Source organism: Bos taurus, chromosome 19, assembly GCF_002263795.3.
Source record: "Bos taurus isolate L1 Dominette 01449 registration number 42190680 breed Hereford chromosome 19, ARS-UCD2.0, whole genome shotgun sequence".
NCBI classification, from domain to species: Eukaryota; Metazoa; Chordata; class Mammalia; order Artiodactyla; family Bovidae; genus Bos; species Bos taurus.
The window spans coordinates 28,824,881-28,851,654 of NC_037346.1; the positions used below are offsets into that span (position 1 = coordinate 28,824,881).

General features: G+C 41.9%; 1 protein-coding gene and 1 long non-coding RNA gene across 10 annotated transcripts in view; one reads left to right on the forward strand and one right to left on the reverse strand.

The window, feature by feature from the left end:
• Positions 1-26,774, reverse strand: part of STX8 (syntaxin 8) — a 208,377-nt gene that overhangs the window by 166,440 nt on the left and 15,163 nt on the right. For 6 of the 9 annotated variants that reach the window (XM_005220387.5, XM_059878214.1, XM_005220388.3 and 3 more), the window contains 2 exon segments: positions 23,486-23,580; positions 13,876-13,986 (listed from right to left, as the gene is read on the reverse strand). The exons of the other annotated variants lie outside the window; for them this stretch is intronic. In XM_005220387.5, coding sequence (XP_005220444.1) covers positions 13,876-13,986; positions 23,486-23,580 — 206 coding nt within the window. 9 annotated transcript variants of the gene reach the window in all.
• LOC112442637 (uncharacterized) lies at positions 145-16,484 on the forward strand. Its single transcript, XR_003030852.2, has 3 exons — positions 145-848; positions 12,009-12,139; positions 15,129-16,484. It is a non-coding gene; the product is annotated as an uncharacterized lncRNA (long non-coding RNA).

Consider the following 26,774-nt stretch of genomic DNA (forward strand, 5'->3'; position numbering starts at 1 on the left):
AAATGCCACAGTACTAAATACATTAGATATCTGTCTTAAAAAAGATTTTACCAAAAGGTTTCATAGTCCCTTCTGACACTATAAAAATATTTCATTTTTCTCCCCAAAAGTGAACGATGCATCTTATTAAGTTAATATGCGGGAGGTGCAGATGATCCACATTTTTCTGCTGACACATGTTGCTGAAGCTCGTCAGAGTTCACAAGGAGGATGTTCTTATCAACCAAATGGAGCATTGAAAAACCAGTGAATTTCAAGAAGCGCCTTCTCCTAGCATTTCCAAAAGATATCAAAGTAACTACATAAAATGTTTGTTTTGTCTGGAAAAAAACAGTGTTTGAGTATTCACAGATCACAGAGAGGTTCGCAGTCAGGACCAGAGATGGTATTTCTAGGGTGTCAGCGAGCTGAATTGAACCTGCAGAGCTTTGTAACTAGACTTGCCTGTAGGTGTGAAAATGCTACTGTGGTATGAAAAGGCAATTCCTTCCTCAAAGCTTTTTCAGTTAGTTTCTTTCCGTGAATATAAAGATGTACAGAGGCTCAAATTTCAATCAGAAATAGTTTCTCTGGCATAAATTCTTTGGAGGCAAAAATCTGGCAGCAATACCCAGGATGGCTTACACCGAGGAAGGGCCACAGTCAGGGAGGTAGACCAGAAGGCTAGGGCAATGTAGGCAGAAGGGGATGGCAGTCAGGATGAGGGGAGTGGCAGAACGGGACAGCGGGGATGGGACAATTCACCCAGTCATTCCAAGGAAAGCTTCACAAGTGCTGCTGAGTAGAATGACTACAGAGGATCAAGATTTCCAAACTGGGTTGACTTGGAGAATCGACACAACTTGGAGGTATGTTTCATTTCCTTTTGGGATTTTCTCAAATTGCAACGGAACTCCCAATAACAACCCCAAAGTAAAACTGTCCCGTCACAATCATGAGCTGTGGATCCATGGCTGCTGTTGCTGTTTAGTGGCTAAGTCGGGTTTGACTTAGCCCGCCAGGCTCCTCTGTCCATGGGGTTTCCCAGGCAAGAATACTGCCGTGGGTTGCCATTTTCTTCTCCAGGGGGTCTTCCTGGCAGATTCTTTACCACTGGGGAAGCCCAGCTCAGCAATTAAACAGAGTCCTAGTTTCTCCTCAAGGGATACACAGAACTACAGTCTGACACATACCTATGAGCTCTTCAGCAGAAACCAAGACACCCCACCCAGGTGGAAGATGGTGACTACATGCTGAACACAAGTACACAGACCCCATGCTGGTGGAAACTAGCAGGCTGATGATTAAGAAAATCGAATATCACCCTGTTACTGCAATGCTAAGTGATCAGAATAAAGTCCACAAGCTACTTGTAGCCCCTATTTCCCAGACAGCTTACTTCTTTAGGTCTGGTACTCTGTCCAGTTCTTTCTGTATCATCTACCTATTCATCCATCCATCCATTCCTCCCCCACACAAATACTGAGGCCCTTCTATGTGCCAGCATGAATCTAGGGGCTTGGCAGAGAACGAGAGACCTGACCTCAGAGAGCTGGCATTCCAGGGAGAAGAAATGCCTAACACTATGACTTCTGAAAAGTAAATACTCATTTTTCTTTTTGGTTAAATTGAATAATCTTTAGTCAATTAGTTTAAACTAATTAGTATTAGTTCAGAACAATAAGAACTCAAGAAAAAATAGCTTACACATCATCCAAGGAAAGTCTCACCGCAGAACCTGAAGATCTACTGCAGTCAAACAATTTGCTCATTTTAAACCACTCTGTTTTCCCCTATTCACTGTTGGCCAAGTGTACCAATAAGAAGCTTTAATATTATAATTTAAAATTTAATAAAACAGTTGGCTAACTTGGTGGCTCAGACAGTAAAAAAAAAAAATCCAAAAAAAAAAAAAAAAAAATCCACCTGCAATGCAGGAGATGCGAGTTCCACCCCTGGGTCACAAAGATTTCCTGGAGAAGGGAATGGCAACCCGCTCCAGTATTCTTGCCTGGAGAATTCCAGGGACAGAGGAGCCTGGTGGGCTACAGTTCACGGAGTTGCAAAGGGTTGGACATAACTGAGCAACAAAGAGTTTATAGAAGAAGACCCTCCATTTGGAGGGTCAAAAAGGCCATCAGAAATCATTTTGGCCTCATTTCTCAATTTGAAATGAGAAATTCTTGAGTCATCCAGGCAATCTAAAATCAAGCAAATAAAACCAAAGGGAACAATTCTTTTGTCTTACGTGTGACTATCATGGTACCTGAAAAGCAGGAGGAGGACAAGAAGGGATAACACATAAAACCTAAGAATTCTAAGTGTAAGAGGAATGAGCTGCTCTGTCAAATGTCTGGTGGCTGAGCGCCATCTGCTGGTGAGAAATTGAAGTTCAACTACAAAATGAAAAGCAATCCAATGATTACCATGTGTTATAAGCAGCTCCTTGCCTTATAACACAATGCAGTCTTGAAAGTATGTTTAGAAACAGAAAAAGGGAAAGTCAGCAATATGTTGAATATGGTTTTCCTTCATTTCTCTAATGTTTTGAGTGTATAGATTTCATACTTCTTTCATTTGACATACTCCTCTGTGGCCTTTTAAAATACTATTTATAAATAGCATTTTAAATTAGTTTTCACTTGGTATTTCTTTGCTGTCTGGCTTTCAAGACTTTCCGAGGAGAGGAACTACCAGGTTGCTGCCGCCAGCTTGTGGACAGACTACACTGTACCACATCCACACGGTAGTAACTGGGCACCTTCACTGACTTGAGCAACACGGGGCTGCAACGTCTTAAGATTTACTTAGATCTCAGGGTCTCTGGGTTGACTCCCTTGATCAACCATCCAAATCAATGCTAATGGTAATGAAGGATTATCTATTTGGCTAACAGGGGTTTTCCTTTCCTAACCCACGGGGAAAAAAAAAAAAAAATTGGACTAAGTGACTACAGAGATGCCTTCAAGTGATAATCAGTCTTACAAGTACACACCTACCTGAAAAATCTCAAAGGACTACGCTGTCAAGCTTGAGACAATTTTAAGATAAAAAGAGTGCTATTGAAACATCCTACTTCGCAAGTTTCACATTAGGACTTCCCTGGTACAGTGGTTAAGAATCCACCTGCCGAAGCAGAGGACACAGGTTCAATCCTTGGTCTGGGAAGATTTCACATGCTGCAGGGCAAGTAGGCCTGTGCACCCAGCTACTGAGCCCATGCTCTGCACCAGGAGAAAGCACTGTAATAAGAAGCCCACACGCTGCATATAGACAGTATCCCCACTCGCTGCAACTCGTGAATGCCTTCACGGTAATGAAGACCCAGCACAGCCAAAAATACATATAATTTTAAAAAATGAAGTCTGTAAAAAAAAAAAAAGAAAAAAAGCTCCAAGACATAAAAATTATCAATGTAAATACCCTTTGACCTTCTAAGAACTTAACTAGAGATTAAGGCTTTCAGACGATGAAACCCTTTATGTATAAGGATATTTACCATTGCATTTATGTAACAGAAAAAAAAGTACAGGTATTAAGTACATACATACATACACAATGTAATAGAGTGGAAACAATACACATATTAATAGGAGACTAATTCAATAAATTATGTAGCACATACAATGAAATCTTATAAGGCTACAAAAATCAATGACAAGACTTTGTGTTGGTTTGGGAAGATCTCCAGTATATTTAGATGATAAAAGAACATTGTAGGATAATTTGTGTAGTATACGACCATTTGTGTAAAAGACGGGGGGAAATAAGAAAATATATTCTTATCGGTTGGCATATACTTAAGAGAACCCTGGAAAGATAGACCAAAGATTATTAACGCTGATATTTATCTTGCGGGTGGGACACAGAGGAAGGGAGGCTTCTCATTGAACATTGTTAAGTGCTTTCAAAACATCTCAGCTACGTGAATATATGACTTAAGCAAGATACACCCTCTTTCCTCTCCTATGGCTGTTTGAAGTCTGGGAGCTTTTTTAAAAAATTATTTTTAAATGGAGGATAACTGCTTTATAATACTGTGTTGGTTTCTGCCATTTATCAACATGAATCAGTCACAGGTATACGTATGTCTCCTCCCTCTTGAACCTCTCCTCCCACTCCCATCTGTCTGGGAACTTACTACAAGCATCCTCAACCACGAGAAGAGTCAGTCTGAAGATAAAGACACAACAAAGACACAGCAGACTCTGGATCACCACTGGCTGTAGAATTAACCACCTCCCTCAATTCTCTAACTTGGAAATTACTATACGGAGCTACTTTTCCTTATGTAAGCGGTTTTGAGTAGAATCATCAGTTCCTCATGGCTGCTGCTGCTGCCGCTGCTAAGTCGCTTCAGTCATGCCTGAGTCTGTGCAACCCCAGAGACGGCAGCCCACCAGGCTCCCCCATCCCTGGGATTCTCCAGGCAAGAACACTGGAATGGGTTGCCATTTTCTTCTCCAAGGCATGAAAGTGAAAAGTGAAAGTGAAGTCACTCAGTCGTTTCCAACTCTTTGCAACCCCATGGACTGTAGCTTACCGGGCTCCTCCCCCCATGGGATTTTCCAGGCAAGATTACTGGAGTGGGTTTCCATTACCTTCTCCCCTCATGGCTGAGGGCATCGTAATTGGGGTATCAGTGCCTGAGCGAAACCAGGCGCCCCTTTGGCTGAAGGTAAGAACCACAAGCACCATCTTCTCCAGACCCTTCAGGTGCTTTACTTGGGCCTCCTCCTCTGACTGCTGCAGACATGACCTCCTCTTCTAGTTTCGTTGCACATACCCATTGGAGTTTAATTTCTCTGTCCTGTGTTTGTACCCCTGCCCGAGTGAACCCTTTTAGAACAAGTATGACTGTACAAAAGGAGAACACACCCTACCAGGGTCCCCTCTCAGCCCGCTCATGTGCCTTTATTAATTTCTGACTCTAATCTCTGCTAATTAAGTAGGCAGACTATGTCCCAAAGTTATTTATCTCTTCAGAAAACCACCCAAGATAATCAGTGAGGTAGAGACAAGCAATGTGTTGCCGCAAGTCCCATTTCATTTTCTTGTGAGTCTAGACAAGACTACATTTCCCAGCCTTCCTTGCAGGCAGATCAGAACCATGTGACTGGTTACTGCCAATGGGATGACACATAGGGGACAGCATATAAGAGGGGTGTGAGCCCTCTATACCTTCTCTCTTCTCCTCTCACAGTGAAAATGGAGGTCCTCTGTGAAAACAGCACAGCTGTAAGATGGGAAAACCTGCATCACCATTTGAAGGGAGCTGTCCCAGAGAACCACCAGATTTTATGAGGCAGGCAAAAAAACTTTTTCATCTGGTAATCCTGTGAGGGTCCCAGATTTTTTTAGTTACAGAACCCATGCTATTCTATTCTGACTCAGTCAACCTTTCAATCAACAGAAATTTGCTGAGTGCCTACTATATACCAAAATCTGCTAAGTATCTATGAAAGATACAGGAAACACAAAGACTTTCATTAAGTGAGCAAGTATCTATTAAGCATTGTACAAGATTTCAGTCTCCATCCTCAAGGTATTTAAAATTTAGATGGAGAAACAAAATATGCATTTGCAAAATAAATATTAAACCACATGACTTTCCTACCTAAATCATTTCCCCACTAATACTCCCTCAAAGCACAATATATTTTTCTGAACTTATTTTACTTATTTGAATGACTCTTTAATTCACGTCTGTTTCTCTCACTGAACTGTAGAGAGCTCAAAGGCAAAAACTAGATATTTTTTGTTGTTTGGAGCCTTATGCCACCACACTCCCTTTACCAGTGCTTGGCACGTTGTAGGCACTCAAAATTTTTCTATTTACCACACTTTCTTACTCTAAGTTTTTTTTCATTAAGTTACTGGAAATATTTAATATTCTTGACTGCATTTAATACCACCTTGGTTCAACTTGGACAGAATGTGGTCCACTGGAGAAGGGATGGCAAACCACTTCAGTATTCTTCCCTTGAGAACCCCATGAACAGTATGAAAAGCCAAAAAGACAGGATACTGAAAGAGGAACTCCCCAGGTCAGTAGGTGCCCAATATGCTACTGGACATCAGTGGAGAAATAACTCCAGAAATAATGAAGGGATGGAGCCAAAGCAAAAACAATACCCAGTTGTGGATGTGACTGGTGATAGACACAAGGTCCGATGCTGTAAAGAGCAATATTACATAAGAACCTGGAATGTTAGGTCCATGAATCAAGGCAAATTGGAAGTGGTCAAACAGGAGATGGCAAGAGTGAACGTCAACATTCTAGGAATCAGCGAACTAAAACGGACTGGAATGGGTGAATTTAACTCAGATGACCATTATATCTACTACCGCAGGCAGGAATCCCTTAGAAGAAATGGAGTAGTCATCATGGTCAACAAAAGAGGCCAAAATGCAGTCCTTGGATGCAACCTCAAAAACGACAGAATGATCTCTGTTCATTTCCAAGGCAAACCATTCAATATCACAGTATCCAAGTCTATGCCCCAACCAGTAAAGCTGAAGAAGCTGAAGTTGAATGGTTCTATGAAGACCTACAAGACCTTTTAGAACTAACACCCCCAAAAGATGTCCTTTTCATTATAGGGGACTGGAATGCAAAAGTAGGAAGTCAAGAAACACCTGGAGTAACAGGCAAATTTGGCCTTGGAATACGGAATGAAGCAGGGCAAAGACTAATAGAGTTTTGCCAAGAGAACGCACTGGTCTTAGCAAACACCCTCTTCCAACAACACAAGAGAAGACTTTACACATGGATATCACCAGATGGTCAATACCAAAATCAGATTGATTATATTCTTTGCAGCCAAAGATGGAGAAGCTCTATACAGTCAGCAAAAACAAGACCGGGAGCTGACTGTGGCTCAGATCCTGAGCTCCTTATTGCCAAATTCAGACTTAAATTGAAGAAGGTAGGGAAAACCACTAGACCATTCAGGAATGACCTAAATCAAATCCCTTATGATTATACAGTGGAAGTGAGAAACAGATTTAAGGGACTAGATCTGATAGAGTGCCTGATGAACTATGGACTGAGGTTCATGACACTGTACAGGAGACAGGGATCAAGACCATCCCCATAGATAAGAAATGCAAAAAAGCAAAATGGCTGTCTGGGGAGGCCTTACAAATAGCTGTGAAAAGAAGAGAAGCAAAAAGCAAAGGAGAAAAGGAAAGATATAAGCATCTGAATGCAGAGTTCCAAAGAATAGCAGGAAGAGATAAGAAAGCCTTCCTCAGCGATCAATGCAAAGAAATAGAGGAAAACAACAGAATGGGGAAGACTAGAGATCTCTTCAAGAAAATTAGAGATAAGAAGGGAACATTTCATGCAAAGATGGGCTCGATAAAGGACAGAAATGGTAGGGCCCTAACAGAAGCAGAAGACATTAAGAAGAGGTGGCAAGAATACACACAAATACTGTACAAAAAAGATCTTCACAACCAAGATAATCACGATGGTATGATCACTCACCTAGAGCCAGACATCCTGGAATGTGAAGTCAAGTGGGCCTTAGAAAGCATCACTACAAACAAAGCTAGTGGAGGTGATGGAATTCCAGATGAGCTATTTCAAATCCTGAAAGATGATGCTGTGAAAGTGCTGCACTCAATATGTCAGCAAATTTGGAAAACTCAGCAGTGGCCACAGGACTGGAAAAGGTCAGTTTTCATTCCAATCCCAAAGAAAGGCAATGCCAAAGAATGCTCAAACTACCGCACAATTGCACTCATCTCACACGCTAGTAAAGCTCAAGATTCTCCAAGCCAGGCTTCAGCAATACGTGAATCGTGAACTTCCAGATGTTCAAGCTGGATTTAGAAAAGGCAGAGGAACCAGAGATCAAATTGCCAACATCCGCTGGATCATTGAAAAAGCAAGAGAGTTCCAGAAAAACATCTATTTCTGCTTTATTGACTATGCCAAAGCCTTTGACTGTGTGGATCACAATAAACTGTGGAAAATTCTGAAAGAGATGGGAATGCCAGACCACCTGACCTGCCTCTTGAGAAGCCTATATGCAGGTCAGGAAGCAACAGTTAGAACTGGACATGGAACAACAGACTGGTTCCAAATAGGAAAAGGAGTACGTCAAGGCTGTATATTGTCACTCTGCTTATTTAACTTATATGCAAAGTACATCATAAGAAACGCTGGGCTGGATGAAGCACAAGCTGGAATCAATACTGCCGGGAGAAATATCAATAACTTCAGATACGCAGATGACACCACCCTTATGGCAGAAAGTGAACAGGAACTAAAAAGCCTCTTGATGAAAGTGAAAGTGGAGAGTTAAAAAGTTGACTTAAAGCTCAACATTCAGAAAACGAAGATCATGGGATCTGGTCCCATCACTTCATGGGAAATAGATGGGGAAACAGTGGAACAGTGTCAGACTTTATTTTTGGGGGCTCCAAAATCACTGCAGATGGTGACTGCAGCCATGAAATTAAAAGACGCTTACTCCTTGGAAGAAAAGTTATGACCAACCTAGATAGCATATTGAAAAGCAGAGACATTACTTTGCCATCAAAGGTCCGTCTAGTCAAGGCTATGGTTTTCCCAGTGGTCATGTATGGATGTGAGAGTTGGACTGTGAAGAAAGCTGAGCAACGAAGAATTGATGCTTTTGAACTGTGGTGTTGGAGAAGCCTCTTGAGAGTCTCCTGGACTGCAAGGAGATACAACCAGTCCATTCTAAAGGAGATCAGCCCTGGGTGTTCTTTGGAAAGAATGATGCTAAAGCTGAAACTCCAGTACTTTCGCCACCTCATGCAAAGAGCTGACTCATTGGAAAAGACCCAGATGCTGGGAGGGATTGGGGGCAGGAGGAAAAGGGGATGACAGAGGATGAGATGGCTGGATGGCATCACAGACTCGATGGACGTGAGTCTGAGTGAACTGCGGGAGTTGGTGATGGACAAGGAGGCCTGGCGTGCTGCGATTCATGGGGTCGCAAAGAGTCGGACACGACTGAGCGACTGAACTGAACTGGTTCAACTATCCTTGGGTTCACCGAAATACAGAGAAAAGCATATTTTTACTGATTTCAGCACATCCTTTACATGTCAGATGACCTAGGAAGTTAGTGTATTTCTGGGACATAAGTAAGAGAGATAAATAATTATGGCTTATCCATTGTCTCGCAGGTAATGATGCAGTTGTTTATTCCTCAGCCATTTCCTACTTCTGGAAGAGTAGGCTGGTCATATGCTCATAACTTCAAGCAATACAGAGTATAAATTAATAGTTTTTAGGAAATCTCAATACTATCAAATAGAAATCATCCTTCTTATAAACTAAGTTTTAAATCGAAAGAAAACATGCAATGATCTAAAATGGTAGAGGGGGAACACTTTTAATGGAATATTTAAAGTCAATTTTTCCTCTGTCTTCCTTGGCTGCCAATATAGTGCTATGAAATATAAATTCGAAGGATCATACTTTTTTTAAAAAAGCAGCTCCAAGAAAAAGTAAATATATGAAATTAAATGTAAAGCTTACACTCTAAGAAAATGTGAATATTTCATTATCATCTTCTATTCTTTGATTTTAGCAGTTGGTCTGCTTGTTAATATAGCACTCCTGATCCATAACTACCATCTCAACTTCTAAATAACTTCCTATTTCCTATAATCCTCCATATAGTTGGTGGTGTGAAGATTAAAGCTTAGCCAATTAGCCACCCACTACAGCCTAGTTAATCACATAATCTTTGAGATGGTCAGGGAGCAGTGGAGTATGCAATGATTTTTCTTTTTTCCTGTCTCTTTACAAAGATTTAACTAATTGTGAGACTTAGCGATGCTCTCGAATAGAAAGGGCAGTTGGGTTTTCAATCAGAAGCTGTGTCACCTCTTTATAAAGTTAGGGCTTATCTTCTAAGAGACATTGTTACACAGAGACTTCTTTAACAAGTTTCCAAATACCCTCAATTAGTCAACCATTGCTTATTTAGACCTGAGTCTCACATCAAGGCTTACTGCGTGAGAACAATGATCAGTAATCCGTAAGGTAAAAACTCAGATTCTGTCACATGACAGCTACACATTCAATTATGGGATTGTTACATTCGTGTCTGTTTAAGGGAAATGCTAATCTGAACTGAAGTTTGACAATACTCTCCTCTCCTTAATAAGGCCACATATGAGGAGGAAGAGAAAAGGGGAGGAAAGGGAGGGGAGAAGGACCCCAGGAAATGAAGGATGGGGAAGAGAAAGACAGAGCACAAAGGTCTGGGGTGAGGGAGGAGGAGGACACTAAGGAAACAGGAGAGGAAGATGGAAGAGCCCAGGAGGACAGAGAGGCTCAACCAGTTCTCAGGGAGTCCTGGCTGGGTCAACTCTTGCAATGTTGCCACCAGTTATTACGGGGCTCTGAAAGCCCAATGAGCAGATCACCGCCAGTTCTCCAACAGTACATGCTTGGTGACAGTCTAGCACAAATGACCAAAGGTGCCAGAGAGAGTAGGTCCAGAACATTTTCAAGTTCGGGTGAGGCTTTCCGCTGTCTGTGAGTCGTGACCAAAAGGGAAGACATGAGCCCCCCACCTCCCTATCCCCCTGGTGACAAGGCAACCCACGTTGATATCAAGAATGGCAGAAGCCATCAAAAATGCTGGAGGAATCCAGAGATTAGAGAAGCAACCAAAGATGCTAGAGGAGCCCAGAACTAGGAACTGACCTACAGGAGGACTGAAGAAACCTCTGTGAGTCACTGGGGACATCAGAGCAGGGGGGACAATGAGGTGTCTCCAGGGACAGAGCTGAAAGGTCCCTGATGAGGTCTCAGAAATGACTGGACAGCCAGGAGGCAGGAGAGCAAGGCTGAACCAGGAACCCAAACTGGCCACCTCTACAACTGAATTCAGACCCTCAGAAGGACAGATCCAAGCAAAAGAGTTATTCAGGCATGGGAAGCTGGGGAACGAAGTGGGGATTCAGGGGTGTTGGTCACTCAGTCGTGTCTGACTCTGCAATCCTCATGGACTGTAATCTGCCAGGCTCCTCTGTCCGTGGAATTCTCCATGCGAGAATACTGGAGTGGGGTGCCATTTCCTTCTCCAAGAGATCTTTCTGACCCAGAGATTCAGGGGGTAGGGGAAAAAGGCAAAAATAACACTTAGGTATGGGCAGGTGAGTGAAATCAAAGACTGGAAACTCTGGCCTCAAATCTGAGACAATCTGCTTCCAGGAACCTACCTGACCTTAACCAGTGTTAAGTGTTAGTGTTCATGCGCTCACTCACCCACACACGTACTATCAAACTCTGAAACGGATTAGCCTTAGGATCTAGTGCAAGTTCCTTGACCCCTCTGAGCCTCAGTTTCTCTTCTATAAGGTGGGATGTTATAAAGATCTCCTAAGCATAGGCACCTATAGCTTGGCACAGGGCCTGGCATGGAGAAAACAAGCAGCAGCTGCTAGCTACCAGTGCTCATCAGACCCCATGAGGGAAAGAAATGGTTTCAGTGGTTTCTAACTGTTCTCACCCCGACCGGAGCTCCCCCCAGACTACTCACTCATTCAGAGTCTGCAAGTATATTGTCTGGACACTTTTTTTTTCCTTTAAAAAAATTTTATAAGCCTTGTGGGTGACTGAGTGCCATAATTAAGAACAAGTGATATAAACCAGTATTTGAGCTGGAAGGGGCATTCAAACCAAATTGAGGATATTGTTAAAATAAAGATTCCATTCAGGAGGGCAGAGGTGGGGTCTGAGACCCTGCATTTCTAAGAGGCACCCAGGTGAAGATGACCCGACTCGTGAGCGAACAGTGCTTTAAATAGCAAAGAAAGGTTATCACAGGAGAGAAGAGGAGTGACCAAAACCGAAAAAAGAGAAGGAGGTGACAAGTGATAAATTCTTATATACTGAGATTTAGGGAAGTCATTCTGGCCTACAGATTTTTATGGGGGAGGAAAAAGATGAGTTAACTTGAATTTTATGCTAAAACAGCTTGCTTGTGACTGATCTAACACCCATTGTACATCTGCTCTATTTATTACAGAAAAGGGCACACTGACCTGAAGTAAAGAATGTCCATGTTAAAAATAAAGATGCTATGCCCCTCTTCCTGGGATGCCAACGATGGGCTAAGCGACTCCCTTCCCAGGTGCCAAGGCCATGCTGACTCCCTGTGTATGTTCTGGTCTTTTTATTTTTTATTTTTAACCTTGAAGAAATGTACCCCTGACTCGTTTAGTGTTCTTTGTTCTTGCAAGATATAAAACTGTGCTAAAAAAAAAAAAACCCTGCATCTCTGGACAGTTTCTCAGAGTAACCTGGGAAGCTGGCTTGGGGGCTAATCCTCAGTTTGGCTCAAATGAAACTTTTCTACTCTTATTACTGTTTATTATTTTCGTCAACAAGGGAGAGAGGAACCAAAAATCAACCATTCATCCCCCACCCCACCCCACAAAGACCTAAGGCCTAAACTGGCCCCTCGACATCATTAAATGACAGTGAAGAGAAGCGGACCTGACACATGGAAGGCTCTCACCACACAGTCACCTCCACGACAGAGGAGGAAGATTTCCAGGTCTTCTCCTCCCACCATCACCCCTCTCTACCGGGCCCTTCCTCACCCAGGAAACTTCCTCCCTCGCCATGGTACTTTGAGTTCGTTTCTGAACTTCAAGGTAAAGGCCGATGCCCGCAGACAGCACTCTTTCCTCACCTTGCAAGACCTCCTCACTCACGGGTTCTTTTTCACCAACCCTGAATGTTTGAGGGTTGAGCTTTCATCCTCAAACTTCTACTCCTGCATCCGCCCGAGAAGGCTCAGGCACCATGATGGATCAGCCCCGCTCACTGGAGGCCTCCCCGTCCATTTACAAACCCTGCCCAGCACCCAACTCCTCCTTCCCTGACTTTAGGCCTTTAGGTCAAAGAAACAACTCTAAGATTTCCTCTAGCTTCCTGGAATTTCATCACTTCCTCTCTACAAACCTTAAATCCCAAGCTCCTGAGAAGACTGGAATGGACAAGCTGCTGCTCCATCCTCTTTCGGTCACCCTCTGGCAGTGATTCTCCAGCCTCTGACTGCAGACCAGAGTCACCTGGGACCACTCTAGGACCACGCCCTCCACGCCCCACCCCACCCCATTTAAATAAAAAAACAAACCATTGCCCTTGGGAAGCCATATTATTCCTAACCAGGAACAAGCTGCCGCCCCCACTGTGAAGACCCCATCCCTCGTGGGGAAGGAGGGGAGAGGCAGGTTTCATCCTGATCTCATTTGTGCTGGGTCCCTTAATGTGGTGAAGGGGGTTCTAGAGGCAGCCGGGGAGGCCAGTTCTAAAGATATCACAGTTTATACTTTATTAACCTCAATCCGGAAAGCTGGACCCCTCCTCTGTCTGAGTCTTCCACCGGAGTTGTGTGCAGAGCAGCCGACAAACTCCGTCAAGTGTGAATCATGCTCTGGCAAAGATCAGAGAAGAAACCAAGGGCCCCAACTCCTCTAGTCCTGTAAGCCATAGACTACACAGTCTTTAGGACACATTTCTACAAGTCAATTAAAAAAAAAAACATATCATTTTCCAACACAGATAAAAACATGACGTCCAGAGTTTAAAAGGCAGCTAACACAGCAAAAGTTCAACCAGGGAATGAAGAGACATTTTCTGACTTCGTCTGTATTCTATCCAAATAACCATCTTCCAAAATGGGATTCAGCTGAATGTGCCTGGTTTACTCAAACGCAGAAACTTAATGAAAACCATGCTGAACAGAAAATGACAGTCAAGCACTACAAATGAACAGACAGGATGTATTTTACCAGATAAAGAAATTAAGCCCTTCGGGAAACAACTGTAACCACTGCAAGTAAGTTTCGCCCACTGCTTAATCCCTGTAAAGGAAAGCATCATACCTGATAAGATCGGGTTCTGCACCCTCGTTCTTAAAGGAGGCCAGAAGTAGTCTCTCTCGAGTTACAAGATCATCCAAGAGGTTCTGTCTTCGGTCTCCTTCGAGCTGTGTTCTGCAGGCGACTCGTTAAGGTCCAAGAGTAGGTGAATTACCTCATTTGATCTATTACATTATTAACCGAGCTCTCCAAGTCAGAGGGGACTGTTCCAGACTTGAATCAACCCTACCCCGAAGAGTCCTGAGCCAGCGCTCTCCTGCTCTGATCTCAGCCTTCACTGACCCTTACAGTAAAGGACCTGGACAGAACCATCGCAGAGGACTTACAAACACTGAACCAGACCCACCATGTGAGATCATTCACTGAGAAATACAGTTGGTAAAAACGATTTTCCTCCCAGTGGCCAATGCTGAAATGTTCTTCTCTACAGCACACTGTGGCTCAGGGAATCCTTCAGTTCTGAGTGCTGGTCACAGTGGTCAAGGGTTTTTCCTAGACATTAATACCTAAGATACTCTGTTAAAAAGGAAAAAAAGAAAAAAAAAAGTTTTGTTGCCTTCTTTCATATTATTAACACCTATTAATGCACCTACAATATATGTTGTAAAGTGCTACTTTATACAGATTTGCTCTAAAAAAAAAACTGTTACCATCAGCTCACTAAATACGTTGCATGATCTTCAATAATTCTAAACAAAATTACAAAGAAATAACCATATTCTAATGTGTTAATCTATGATCTGTGCTAGACTAGGGGTCCAAAAGCCTACTAGTTCTGTTTTGATCAGTATCCATGGTCGTGACCAATTACTTCAGTGTTTTGGATCTGTTTCTTCAGATGTCCCCCAGGTAATCTCTCATACCTTTTCCAACACAACTCATGGCCATGGTTTTCCCAGTTCCGGTTAAAGAATGGGACTACTGCTTTGGATTTATGGATTTATAGACACTTCTCCTTTCGAGAGGGATATTAAATCCTGCATTTAGGCCCCAAAAGTTTGAGAACTTGGCAGAATATACTAGTTTTCCCTGGGTGGGAAAACCATGGCCCAGTGAATCTACTTTTGTTGATAATTTTGAATAGAAAGAGCTGGATAGCTAGCAAAAAAAGCAAATAAGCCCATAAAAAAATGTTCCCCGGTAACAGATATTAGCTAGAAAAATCATAAATCCCCCCTAAACCAATGTAACTAAGCAGTGTTATTGACTCTGGACATTTATAAAATAATAATGGATACATTCTCTCAACATTCCAGAATGCCCCGATTTCCTGAGAAAAATGACTACTATGGCTTTTCCATCTCCTACTTGACTACGGTCACTAAGAACCCATCTTGGAAACAGTGAAGCAGCAACTGTAACCAAGAAACAGTGAGCAAGTCCTTCCTCTGTACTAATAAAAGGGCCGAATATTAGCCTTCTGATCAGTGCAACACCAAAAATAAATACAGTGTGCTTCAAATCAGTGGTAAATTGTCAATAAAGCAGAAGCGGCCCATGAGAATGGAAGGAGGGGTGGGGAGGAGAAGGGACAGAAGCTATGACATAAATTATACAGGACAAAACAGGAATTTTAATTGTGGAAATTACTAATTATATCACAGTGCTGATTAGCCTTGTCTTCCATTCTATGCTCAACCTACTCTGGCAACCTGTGGTTTTGCTGGGATTTCAGTTATCCAATCCTCCAAGTGAGCATAAACTCAACGATAATCCAATATTACAATTAAGCAGATTACAGATCTGACTGGCTCAGGGGTTTAAACATAAGAAATAAAATTACAGAAGTATCATTAGAAAACGCCTTTGGAGAACTTTCTAATACTCTAGAGTAAGGAAAATCTTCCTAGTCGAGATTGTCAACCCAGAGGTCATGAAGGAAACTATAAATCTGGATAAAAATTGTAACTATCTGCAAAATAAAAGTACAAGTGGCAAATTAACAGTGACAAATTTTAAAACGGCAAAGGATATAACAGGGCATTGGAAAAAAAACAAGAATTATGCTAATAAACTGAAAAAAAATGCAGCTTTACATTAGTGAAAGAAATACAAATTGAAACATACTGTCGTTTTTGCCAGCCAGATAAGAAACCGTGACAGAAGGCTCTGGAAAGGGCTGAGGAACCAAGCACTCTCAGACATCCTAGGTGGGAATGGAGATGGGTTCAACCAGTTGCCCGACTGTCTTCTACATACCCAACAGAATTTAAAAGGCACATTCTTTTAACAGGAATTTCTCCTACAGATACATTCACAAGACTATACAAAGATGCAGGAGCAGGGAATTCCCTAGTGGTCCAGTGGCTAGGACTCCGCACTTTCAGTGCCCAAGGTCTGGGTTCAACCCCTGGTTGGGGAACTAAGATCCCACAAGCCACCACTTAGTGCAGCCAAAAAAAAAAAGATGTTCAGTGCAGCATTATTTATAACAGCCAAATACTGGAAACATTCTAAGGTTTGTCAATAAGGAAATAGCACATCTCGGCAATGGCATGTTTTGTAGCCCCCTTCCCCCAAAACAGAGAGAATAGGAAAGCCCTGTATGTATCAATGATAATGAAAATTAACATTTATGAGCACTTACTAAGTGCTACATAAATTATTTGATATGGAACAATCTCCAAAATAAAGTGTTAAACAAAAACAAAAAACAGCAAAGAGCTAAATAGTGAATAGTATGCTCCCACTGCGTGCATTAAATACATATGTTGGTATATACACAGAAAATTTCTCAAAGGATATAGAAACAATTGCCTCTAAGGAAAGGGAACCGGGGACTCAGGGTGTAAGGGAGACTTCCTATCTACTGGGTATTGTTTTGGACTGTTTGACTCTATTAAATGCTAACAAAAAGTTTCAGAACGAAACATATGATCCTTCTGTAGTCAAAAGCATTTTATACTTACATGTACACATATCTGTTCATGCCTAGAAAAGTCTGTGATAATAGGAACCAACCACCAACACTGTTAACTGTGGAAGAATGAGCTAGAACAGGATGGGGATGCGGAAGTGAGAGAAGAGTAAACAATTAACAACAGAAAATGTATGGGTAGAGGGACTTCCCTCGTGATTCGTGTGGCTGAGAATCTGCCTCGCAATGCAGGGGATTCAGGTTTGAGCCCTGGTTGGGGAATTAAGATCCCACATGCTGAAACTACTGAAGCCTGTGTGCTGAGTCCATGGACCCCAACTAAGATCCAACAGAGCCAAATGATATTGAAAAAAAAGGAAATTGACAGGTGGAAAGTACCTTTTATAGAAAAAGTAAAGGCAAGTTTTAAAATTTAGCAGACACTGAATTTAAACTATTAACCAACAAAGGACATCAATTCTAAGAGCAGTAAAACTTGGTGATTATGTTTTGAAGAGGAGGGGTAACTGGAGAACAGAATCACAGACAGTTGATGCTGGGACAGGTAAGTTGAATCTCCTGTTCACCAGACCAGAAACCATGGCAACAGTGGGTGAGAGCCCAGCTCTTTTTCGCCACCTCGAGTGCGGCTTCTCTACCCTGAGGCCCCCAGTACTGCTCACTTAACTTTGCCACTTCTTAGCATCCTGTTAATAACAATACTGATAATATTAATTCAGAATATTCCAGAGATCCCCTGTAAATCTGGAACACCGGGAAAAGTAACCAATCAGGAACACTCACACTACCTCCTGGTTTTGTTTTTATTTTAATCTATTGAGTGAACAGAGCATAAGGAAATGGGGGATAGAGGGAGCTGAAGAGAATAAAAAGATGCATAGCCCTTCTGCATGGCACACTTACTATAATAGAAGTTGCTGCTAACAAGAGGTCAGAGAACCACCTAGAAGGTAATGACACTCCATGGATGTAGGCTCATAGTAGCTGGGGGGACCGAGTACAGGGTAAGGAAGGATAAGCAGAAAACAGGGCAGATGGTCATGAGGCCAGTGCTGGGACCTTCTCTTCCATCAACCTGGTGAATAACCAAGGAGGAAGATCAGAGAACAGACAGGGAAACAGAAGATCTAACCACCATAGTACTCTGTCTTTGGCCAGACTGAATTTACATGTAATTATAACCAGTTCATGCAAGGTTGCAAATAAAACTAGATCCTGATTTTGCATCACTGTACTTCAGAGTCCAGCTTCTCTGCTATAACCTGGGAAGCACTTCCAATCTAGGATGGAGAGGGGTGAAGATGGGGCTGAACCCAGGGAACACCCCATTCCCTCCCCCACTTCCAGCTCCTGGAGTTTCTCCTTATTGGTAGAAGGCATAAGAATTTAAGTAAGTCTTCCGTGCAAATTAATTGCTGTGGAGAAGGATAATTACTTCCAGAACCACAAGAAGAATTGCACAGAGACAGTTTAAGGTCCCAGAGGCCAGAGATTTTTCTGGCTCACATAGCACTTCAACTCTTTCATTTTTATTTATTATTTGCTTTTAGGGGGAGTCCCTGGTGGCTCAGATGGTAAGGAATCTGCCCGTAATGCAGGAGACCTGAGTTCAATCCCTGGGACAGGAAGATCCTCCAAAGTTAACAAACTCTACTGAGTGTCTATTACCGACCAGCCCCAGGTGCCAACCTTCCTCAAAGCACTGATCCCATTTTGCAAGTAGTATTTTAATACTATCATTATCTCCATGCCTGGATGTACCCTCCTTATGTGTTATAAACTCCATAAAAGGGTACCTGTAAATCCTCCACATTAGCTGTAATTTTAACAGTGATAAAATGGTAAGCAGCAGGTAATCCTCGAGGAGGGCTTGCTTTATGCAAAGCACCTTCTATGCATATAATTAATCCTCCCAACAATGCTATAAGTTGGATGTACTTTATCCTTTTCTCACAAGTTAAGAAAACAAGGCACAACGAAGTTAAGTAACTTGCCCTCGAAGAGTTGAAAACTTTTATTCAACACCAATGACTATGGGGGAACTTGTCCTGTGAGATGCTTTAAATAGAGCATTTTCTTCAACTTTCACAACAGCCTGCAAAGCAAGTCTGATTATTCCTACTCTGTAGATAAAACTGAGGTCAGGAAAGGCCACGTTGCTCTCTGGCCTTGAGGCAGTGGTGGAGCTGGCCTTCTGCCTCAGTTGTTTGCCACCGAGCCAGTGTTGTTCGCAGTGTTCCAACAGTGCCCAGACTTAGGGGTTTCATGGAGCAGAAGTATTTCCAAACAAACTGTGGGTGTGGGGAGGGGGGATTTATAGAGACCAATTGTACACGTTGCCATCTACGTGGACATTCCAAAAACCACAACAGACAAAACTCTCATCTGCTTTTACTACCATGGCGAAAAAGCAAGATGTTAACACTCGAAACCAGAGAGAACCATGACACAGACTATAAATCAGAAAATTCCTACTGAAATAAAAATGACCTTGTCCTTAGTTTTCTCACAATAGCAGACACCAGTGAAAACTGTCATGGCCAGGTGCAGTGTTTTAGAACCACGTCCCCACTACTGGGGCACCCAGGGGCTATTCTTAACACCTATCCACTGAGCTCCTCCACACATACATGTATCCTTGTATCCAGGTTTGTTACACGGGGATCTCTCCAGCCAGCTACCTGTCTACTCATCTTTCTTCCCCCAAAAAACAAAGTGGAACAGGGTTATGTATCCTTTTTTGTTGTTTTTAAGATTATTTTTTCTATGTGGACCATCTTTTTGCCTTTATTGGCTGCAAGGCATGTGGGATCTTAGGGTTTGAACCTGCATCCCCACTATTAGAAGACAAAATCTTTACCACTGGACTGCCAGGAAAGTCCCCTTATTTATCGATTCTTAAAAATTAGTTCTCTAGGACTTCTCACAAGAGACCAAAATAGCTTTTGATACTGAAGTCCTTTGTAAAGTGATTTTCAAAAATTCTTTTCAAAGTACTAAAAGTGCTGCCTTTGAAAAACCCAACAAAAAGACAAGCTTCATGTAAAACTAATTCTAAGAATAACCTTAGTGCTACCTGAAATTTCCTATGCGACCTCCTGTTGCACATAGCTTTTCCCAACTGGTGAGACCATTATAATCACCATCTCCAAGAAGCACTGTGAATAGAAGTTAATGCTTTTCAGCAATTTTCACTCTGGCTGCAGGACTTTGGATTATGAATTGCAAGCTAACCGATTCAAAAGCACGCCACTTTCATTTTAATTTCACATTTATTCTTGCCAGAGAAAAATACTTTTTCAGGAAAGAGCAGTAACATCTTATGCCTAACATCCCAGAATTTAATTGTTTGGAAGGCATTTTCATAGGACTTATCTTTCTGGCAACTCCTAGTGTTCCTTGGAAAACTTCACGAATGCAGAGAGGCATAAATTTCTTAAGTCAGGTACCAGAAACTCTCGACTGCCCGACACAGTAAGGAAATGTGGTTTCCAAATATTCACATTAAAAAAGTCACCCCACATTAATTATGCCTCAAGAAAAAGGATTAAAAAGTCACTCTCTTGGCGATTTATGGACACACATTTTTCTAAGAATTACAACATCATAAAGTATACCTAATAAACCACAGTGAAGACTGTTTAATCTTTCTGATGATTAAGAAGGGTCTTGAGGATTTGCATTATAAACAAGATTTGTCTTGGCATTACAGCAACACGCCAAGTAATAGGGAATTCTCGCTGAAGACAGGTCATGTGACGGTGGACTGTATTCTATCACTAAAGTAGAATTCAGCTTTTAAACAACTGGCTTTGGGTCCAGACAGCCCTGCATTGGAATCTTGGCTTTCCATTTCTCAGCGGCGGGGACTTAGGCAAGTTACTTAAGCTCTTAAAGATTCTTCTCCTGGGTGTGAAGAAAATTCCTCTGCTGGAATGCTGAAAGTAAAAGTTATTAATTTACATTAGTGACTTGAGGCACAAGCTGGCCTTGGCCTCAGTACCTTTTTTGTAAAGAAGGGAAAGAACCCACCCAAACAGTCTAATAATACGAGCCTACCAGGCCTGACAAGTTGCTATATGATACATCTTAAATCTGGATGATAACTGCCCTAGAATTATCTCAGATAACCACCACAGAATTATCTTAAATGTTTGGGAAGAGGAAGGTCAGGGAGAGGGAAGATGTAAGAAACAAGACTAATTAAATAGAGGCCTGAGTAATACAGAAGCTACCTCCTTCTTCCCGGTCTAAGAAACCGTCTCCCTGAAAAATCCAGAGGTTAATGAGCGCCCCCTGGTGGCTCAGATAGTAAAGACTCTGCCTGCAGTGCAGGAGACGCGGGTTGGAAAGGTCCCCTGGAGAAGGAAACAGCAACCGACTCTAGTATTCTTGCCTGGAGAATTCCACGGGCAGATTAGCCTGGCGGACTACAGTCCATGGGGTCGCTAAGAGTGGGACAGGACTGAGTGACTAACACTTTCACTTTCCCATAGGGCGATTCTCTAAATTCCATCCCTAGCTGTGGTTGCCGTTCCAGTAGAAAGAGGCTCTATTATTTTATTTAAAAACAAAACAGAATCTTCAAGAAAGTTGTTATATTCCAGTTGAGTGCTTGATTTCTCCTAGGAAAGTCTAAATTATTCACATGATGGTCCTTAAATACTTTCATAATATATTTAATAACTCGGTTTGGTGTTTTTATTTATTTATTTTTTATTTATTTATTTTTTTTTGGTTTGGTGTTTTTAAATGTCTGGTGCTTAATTCAGCAAACTCTGAGATCGCCACGAAACCAGATGCCACAAGATTTCAAAATGTGGTTAGACTGCAAGCATTTAGAAGAACAAAGTCAATTATTATTGCACCATGCTTGGTATGCCTTATAATTAATAACTAGCAGAAATTATTAATAGAAGTAAAAGTTATTAATTTATATCTTCTTGCACCATAGGTTTAGCACATAAATATTATAAGATGTGCTATGTCTGGGGGTTTCCCAGGTGGCACTAGTGGTAAAGAATCTACCTGCAATCCAAGAGATATCAGAGACACAGGTTCAATCCCTGAGTTGGAAGATCCCCTGGAGGAGAGCATGGCAACCCACTCCAGTATTCTTGCCTGGAGAATTCCCATAGACAGAGGAGCCTGGCGAGCTACAGTTCACAGGGTTGCACAGATTTGGACACAACTGAAGCGACTTAGCACACATGCACACATTATAAGATGAGTAATAATCAGTTACCTATTAGCAAATACAGTTATTAATATTAAATCAGGAAACAATATTTAGCTATGTTTCTAATATACAATTTAGGTTAATACTAAAATGAGTTTGCACACCTCGAGCCCATGTGCAGACTTCCAAGCACTTGGTAGAGAAAACAGCTCTGCTAACTTGAGGTCAATATATTAAAACTTGTGGATTTTGATAAAATAAAAATTCCTTACATAATAAACTAATTGGGCAGTAACAAACCATACCAGACGGAGGGTAAAGTTACAAACTGAACATATCAGAATGCCCTAATTGTGTTAAAAATAAGGCCTCAATTGTTCACTGAAATTAAACTTTTATTTGAAACTTACTGGGTAAATAACTGAATACTAGAAATCATGCAACTATCTAAACCAACCTCTCTGGTGACATATAAGGATGATACTTGGAGAAAATACATTTTCACATCTTCTATTGTTTTATCTAAAAAGCTACATTTTCACCATGCTTAAAATTCGGCAGTAACAATCCATTTCCTGAGATACCAAAGTCTGGGTTTTTGGTATGAACCATGGATAAAGGAAAGGGATGGTAAGAGAGGCCCAGTTTGAGGTCAGTTGTAAACTCAGATTTAAGGGATTAGTTTTATGTAACAGATCACATATATTTTCCCAAATTGATCAGATCATGAATTTCTAAAAAAATAAAAAGATTTTAATAGTTGACATCGTTGGTAGGAAGTAGAGGTGATGTCACAACTGACTTCACACAGGTGCCTCCTATGAGTGAAGTGAGTGAGTGAAGTCGCTCAGTCGTGTCCAACTCTTTGCGACCCCATGGACTGTAGCCTACCAGGCTTCTCCGTCCATGGGATTCCCCAGGCAAGAATACTGGAGTGGGTTACCATTTCCTTCTCCAGGGGATCTTCCCAACCCAGGGATCGAATCCAGGTCTCCCCCATTGGAGGCAGATGCTTTTATACCCCACCTAAAAAACCTCCCAAACCAGGGGTACTGTCACTTCAAGAACCATAAGGTGAAGAAGTCACATCTCAATAACCTACATAATCGGGGAGGAAAAAAGTACGGTTTCTACTGGTACGGGTCTCTTGGAAGAGAAAAGGAATTGTTCAAAACTCTGGGAACTGCATTGAGCAGAATCATGGCTCAAGAGCATCATCGAAGTTCTGCTGCTGGACTGCTTTCACCGCAGTCTAGACAGGTAGCAACGCGGGGCTCGGTGTAAACACAGCGCTAACAGAAAACATGAGCTGCCTGCACGGTCAAGGTTACACCCAACTAAGTAAGCTCTTGCTGTGCGTCTTGCTTCGCCAGCATATTCACTGTAAAACATATAACGGACCTTAAAATAGAAATCGAGATTATAGGCAATATTTTGGAAACCAGGTCTTCCTCAAGCTGTGGAAAAAATCTGGGTGGCCCAGATTCCTTCCTTTCTTAAAATAAGACTGCTTGTCCTCCCACTCTAGCAAGAGGTGGAAATGTTTACATGGATACATCTGATGTGTTGCCACAGCTCTTAGCAATAAGTCCTTCAAAAGGGCGATCTTTTCCTTCAGTTTCTGCAACAAAGCTCTGATTGTCACGGTAAGCTGAAAAGAAAAGAACACAGCCTAAGTATGCTAGTCCAGAGGTGTGGAATCTCCTAAAAATATCATGTAAATGCTGCTTTACAAACTGATTCCATCAGGGGAAGGCTGGAAGAGACATCAAGCCTCCCAATGATAACCTCAAGATTGTATGGAATCTTAATGGTTGCCTGGGCCAGCCACCCATCTAACACTTATACCCAATCCTATGACCTGACCAGGTGGTAAGTCGGTCCATCTATGAACCCTGACTTTGCTCTCACAGTCAGCTGAATTCTGGCCCTTGAACATCTACCTTCTGATCCTATTTGTCTATCAGGAGCCACATAGGAAATTGCATGTACCTCATCTTTGTTCACCAGCAAAAACCCCACAGTTCCCTCACCCACACTGCAAAGAGCAAGATGTCAAGTCCCATGGCCATCCTGGACAGTCTTCCCTAAACACACTGGTATCCTTACAACCCATTCAAAGTTTTATAGCAGCGTGGCCTTTCTTTAAAGAGGAATGTTAACCACATATGACTCTTTTTTCCAGGAGTGTGTAAATTTTCTCTAATTTACAAACCCAGAGTCAAGTTTTGTTTGTGACTCTAAGTGCTGCCTTAAAGGATGGTAGACAGCCTCTCAGGAATTTAAAAATATGAAAAATAAAATCAACCATGGATATAATTGGAGGTATGTTGAGAAAGACAAGACTGTCCCAAGTTTCATTTGCTACCTTGTTAAAAGGAACACTTATACAACTGCAGTGAGGCAGGGGCTCTCTCCTTAGATTAGTGGGGGTCACACAAGGAAAACACAGCAGAACAGCAGAGGCTGGCCAAGCACGACATGCATCAAGCAACCCTCAAAGGTGTCAGCAGCCAAGAAAAACCTAACCGTAACTGTTCTAATACCTCTGGGAACCACAGAAAAACCACCCACAACGTCTATGGGGAAACGCCAAGGAAGGCAGATCTTTCCTCATTCAAGAAATAAAGAGCAAAACAGACAAACAAAAGAATAATGAACACACACACACACACACACACACCAGGTCTAAGAGTCTAAAAAATTAAAGATCAAAAGCATTTAACAGATGAAAAAGAATGTAGTCATTAAAAAGTATGAATGACATCTAAATTTGTTAACATAGAAAGATATCCATCGTAATTTATTAAAAGAAAAAGAAATCAAGTCATAAAATGCAATGTCACTCACAGAGAGAAAAAAACAACCCAGGAACTAACGACATCAAAACATCAAGGGTGGTTATCTCTAAGTAGCAGGATTTCTTAATATTTTATAAGAAAACTATTATTTTCAGGAAAAAAAATTCTGTTATGAGAATTTAACAGAAGCTTTCCAAAGCACAGAAAAGGATGAAAGCCTAATTCATACTTTAGGCTAACACAACATTGGTAACCAACACTGACAGGAGATAAGAGAAAAAAAATAAGCCACTTGCCAATCTCCCCCAAGGATTATAAATGTAAAGCCTTTAAAAAATATTAGCAAAGCAAATTCAGAATTACATTAAAAATGACAGCATGCCATCACCAAGCAGAATTTATCTGAGCAATTTAAAAATACTTTGATGTTAGAAGATCTAATAATACAGCTAATAGTATTAATAACTAAAGTTATGAGGGGTATTAACAACTAAAAATAGAATAAACATATGATTAATACAACACAGGGGAAATTAATTAAAAACATGACAAAAACAAGGAAAGAAAACTCAGAATGGGTCAGTGCTGGCCTTAACGGCAATATTATTTAACTTTGGTCTAGAGTTCTAACCAATGCAATACGACAAGTTAAAAGAAATACATAAGGGCTGGAAAGAAGGAAATGAAATTATCATTATTTGCAGGTTAAAAATAGTCTATTTGGCAAAGTTAAAAGGATCAACCAAACAACGACTAGAAAAAGGTAAAGAATTCATGGTGGTGATCAATTACAAAATGAAAAAATCCAGGGCATTCCTAAATTCAGGTAGGAAGAACTCTTCTAAAAATTATTTTTAAACATCATTAACAATATCAACAAAATCTGAAACATATCTAGCACAGTGTCTGGCCTATAGTAATTGCAGGAAATACTGCTGAAGGAATGAGTGAAGGGAAAGAATCAATACTGCAAAAATGTAAATGCTCCCCAATTTAATCTATAAATATACTACACATCGATCCAAAATCCCGTGTGCAGTGCTTTTATTAGAGCTGCTGCTGCTGCTGCTAAGTCACTTCAGTCGTGTCCAACTCTTTGCGACCCCATAGACAGCAGCCCACCAGGCTCCCCCGTCCCTGGGATTCTCCAGGCAAGAACACTGGAGTGGGTTGCCATTTCCTTCTCCAATGCATGAAAGTGAAGAGTGAAAGTGAAGTCGCTCAGTTGTGTCCGACTCTTAGTGACCCCACAGACTGCAGCCTACCAGGCTCCTTCGTCCATGGAATTTTCCAGGCAAGAGTAATGGAGTGGGTTGCCATTGCCTTCTCTGAGAGGAGGTGGTAAATGAGGCACAGCACAAAATTCTTTTTAATAAAGCTATGCAGGGCTTCCCTGGTGGCTCAGTGGTGAAGTCTGTCTGCCAGTGCAGGAGACACGGGTTTGATTCCTGATCCGGGCCGATCCCACATGCCGTACATCGAACAACAAAGCCTGTGCACCGCAACTGTTGAGCCTGTGCTCTAGAGCCTGGGAGCTGCAACTCCTAGAGCGCCCTAGAGCCTGTGCCCCACAACAAGAGAAGCCACTGAAATGAGATGCCCACCTGCCAAAACTAGAGAGTAGCCCCCACTCTTCACAACTAGAGAAAAGCCTGTGTAGCAATGAAGACCTAGCACAGCACCCCCCCTCTCCAAGTAAACTAAGTAAAGCTATGCAAAACTGCTGTTAGAGGAGGATAAATGAAGGGAGATATAGAAAGATCCGGACAAGGCAATGGCACCCCACTCCAGTACTCCTGCCTGGAAAATCCCATGGATGGAGGAGCCTGGTAGGCTCCAGTCCATGGGGTCGCTAAGAGTCAGACACAACTGAGCGACTTCACTTTCACTTTTCACTTTCATGCACTGGAGAAGGAAATGGCAACCCACTCCAGTGTTCTTGCCTGGAGAATCCCAGGGACGGGGAAGCCTGGTGGGCTGCCATCTATGGGGTCGCACAGAGTCGGACACGACTGAAGCGACTTAGCAGCAGCAGCAGCAGCAG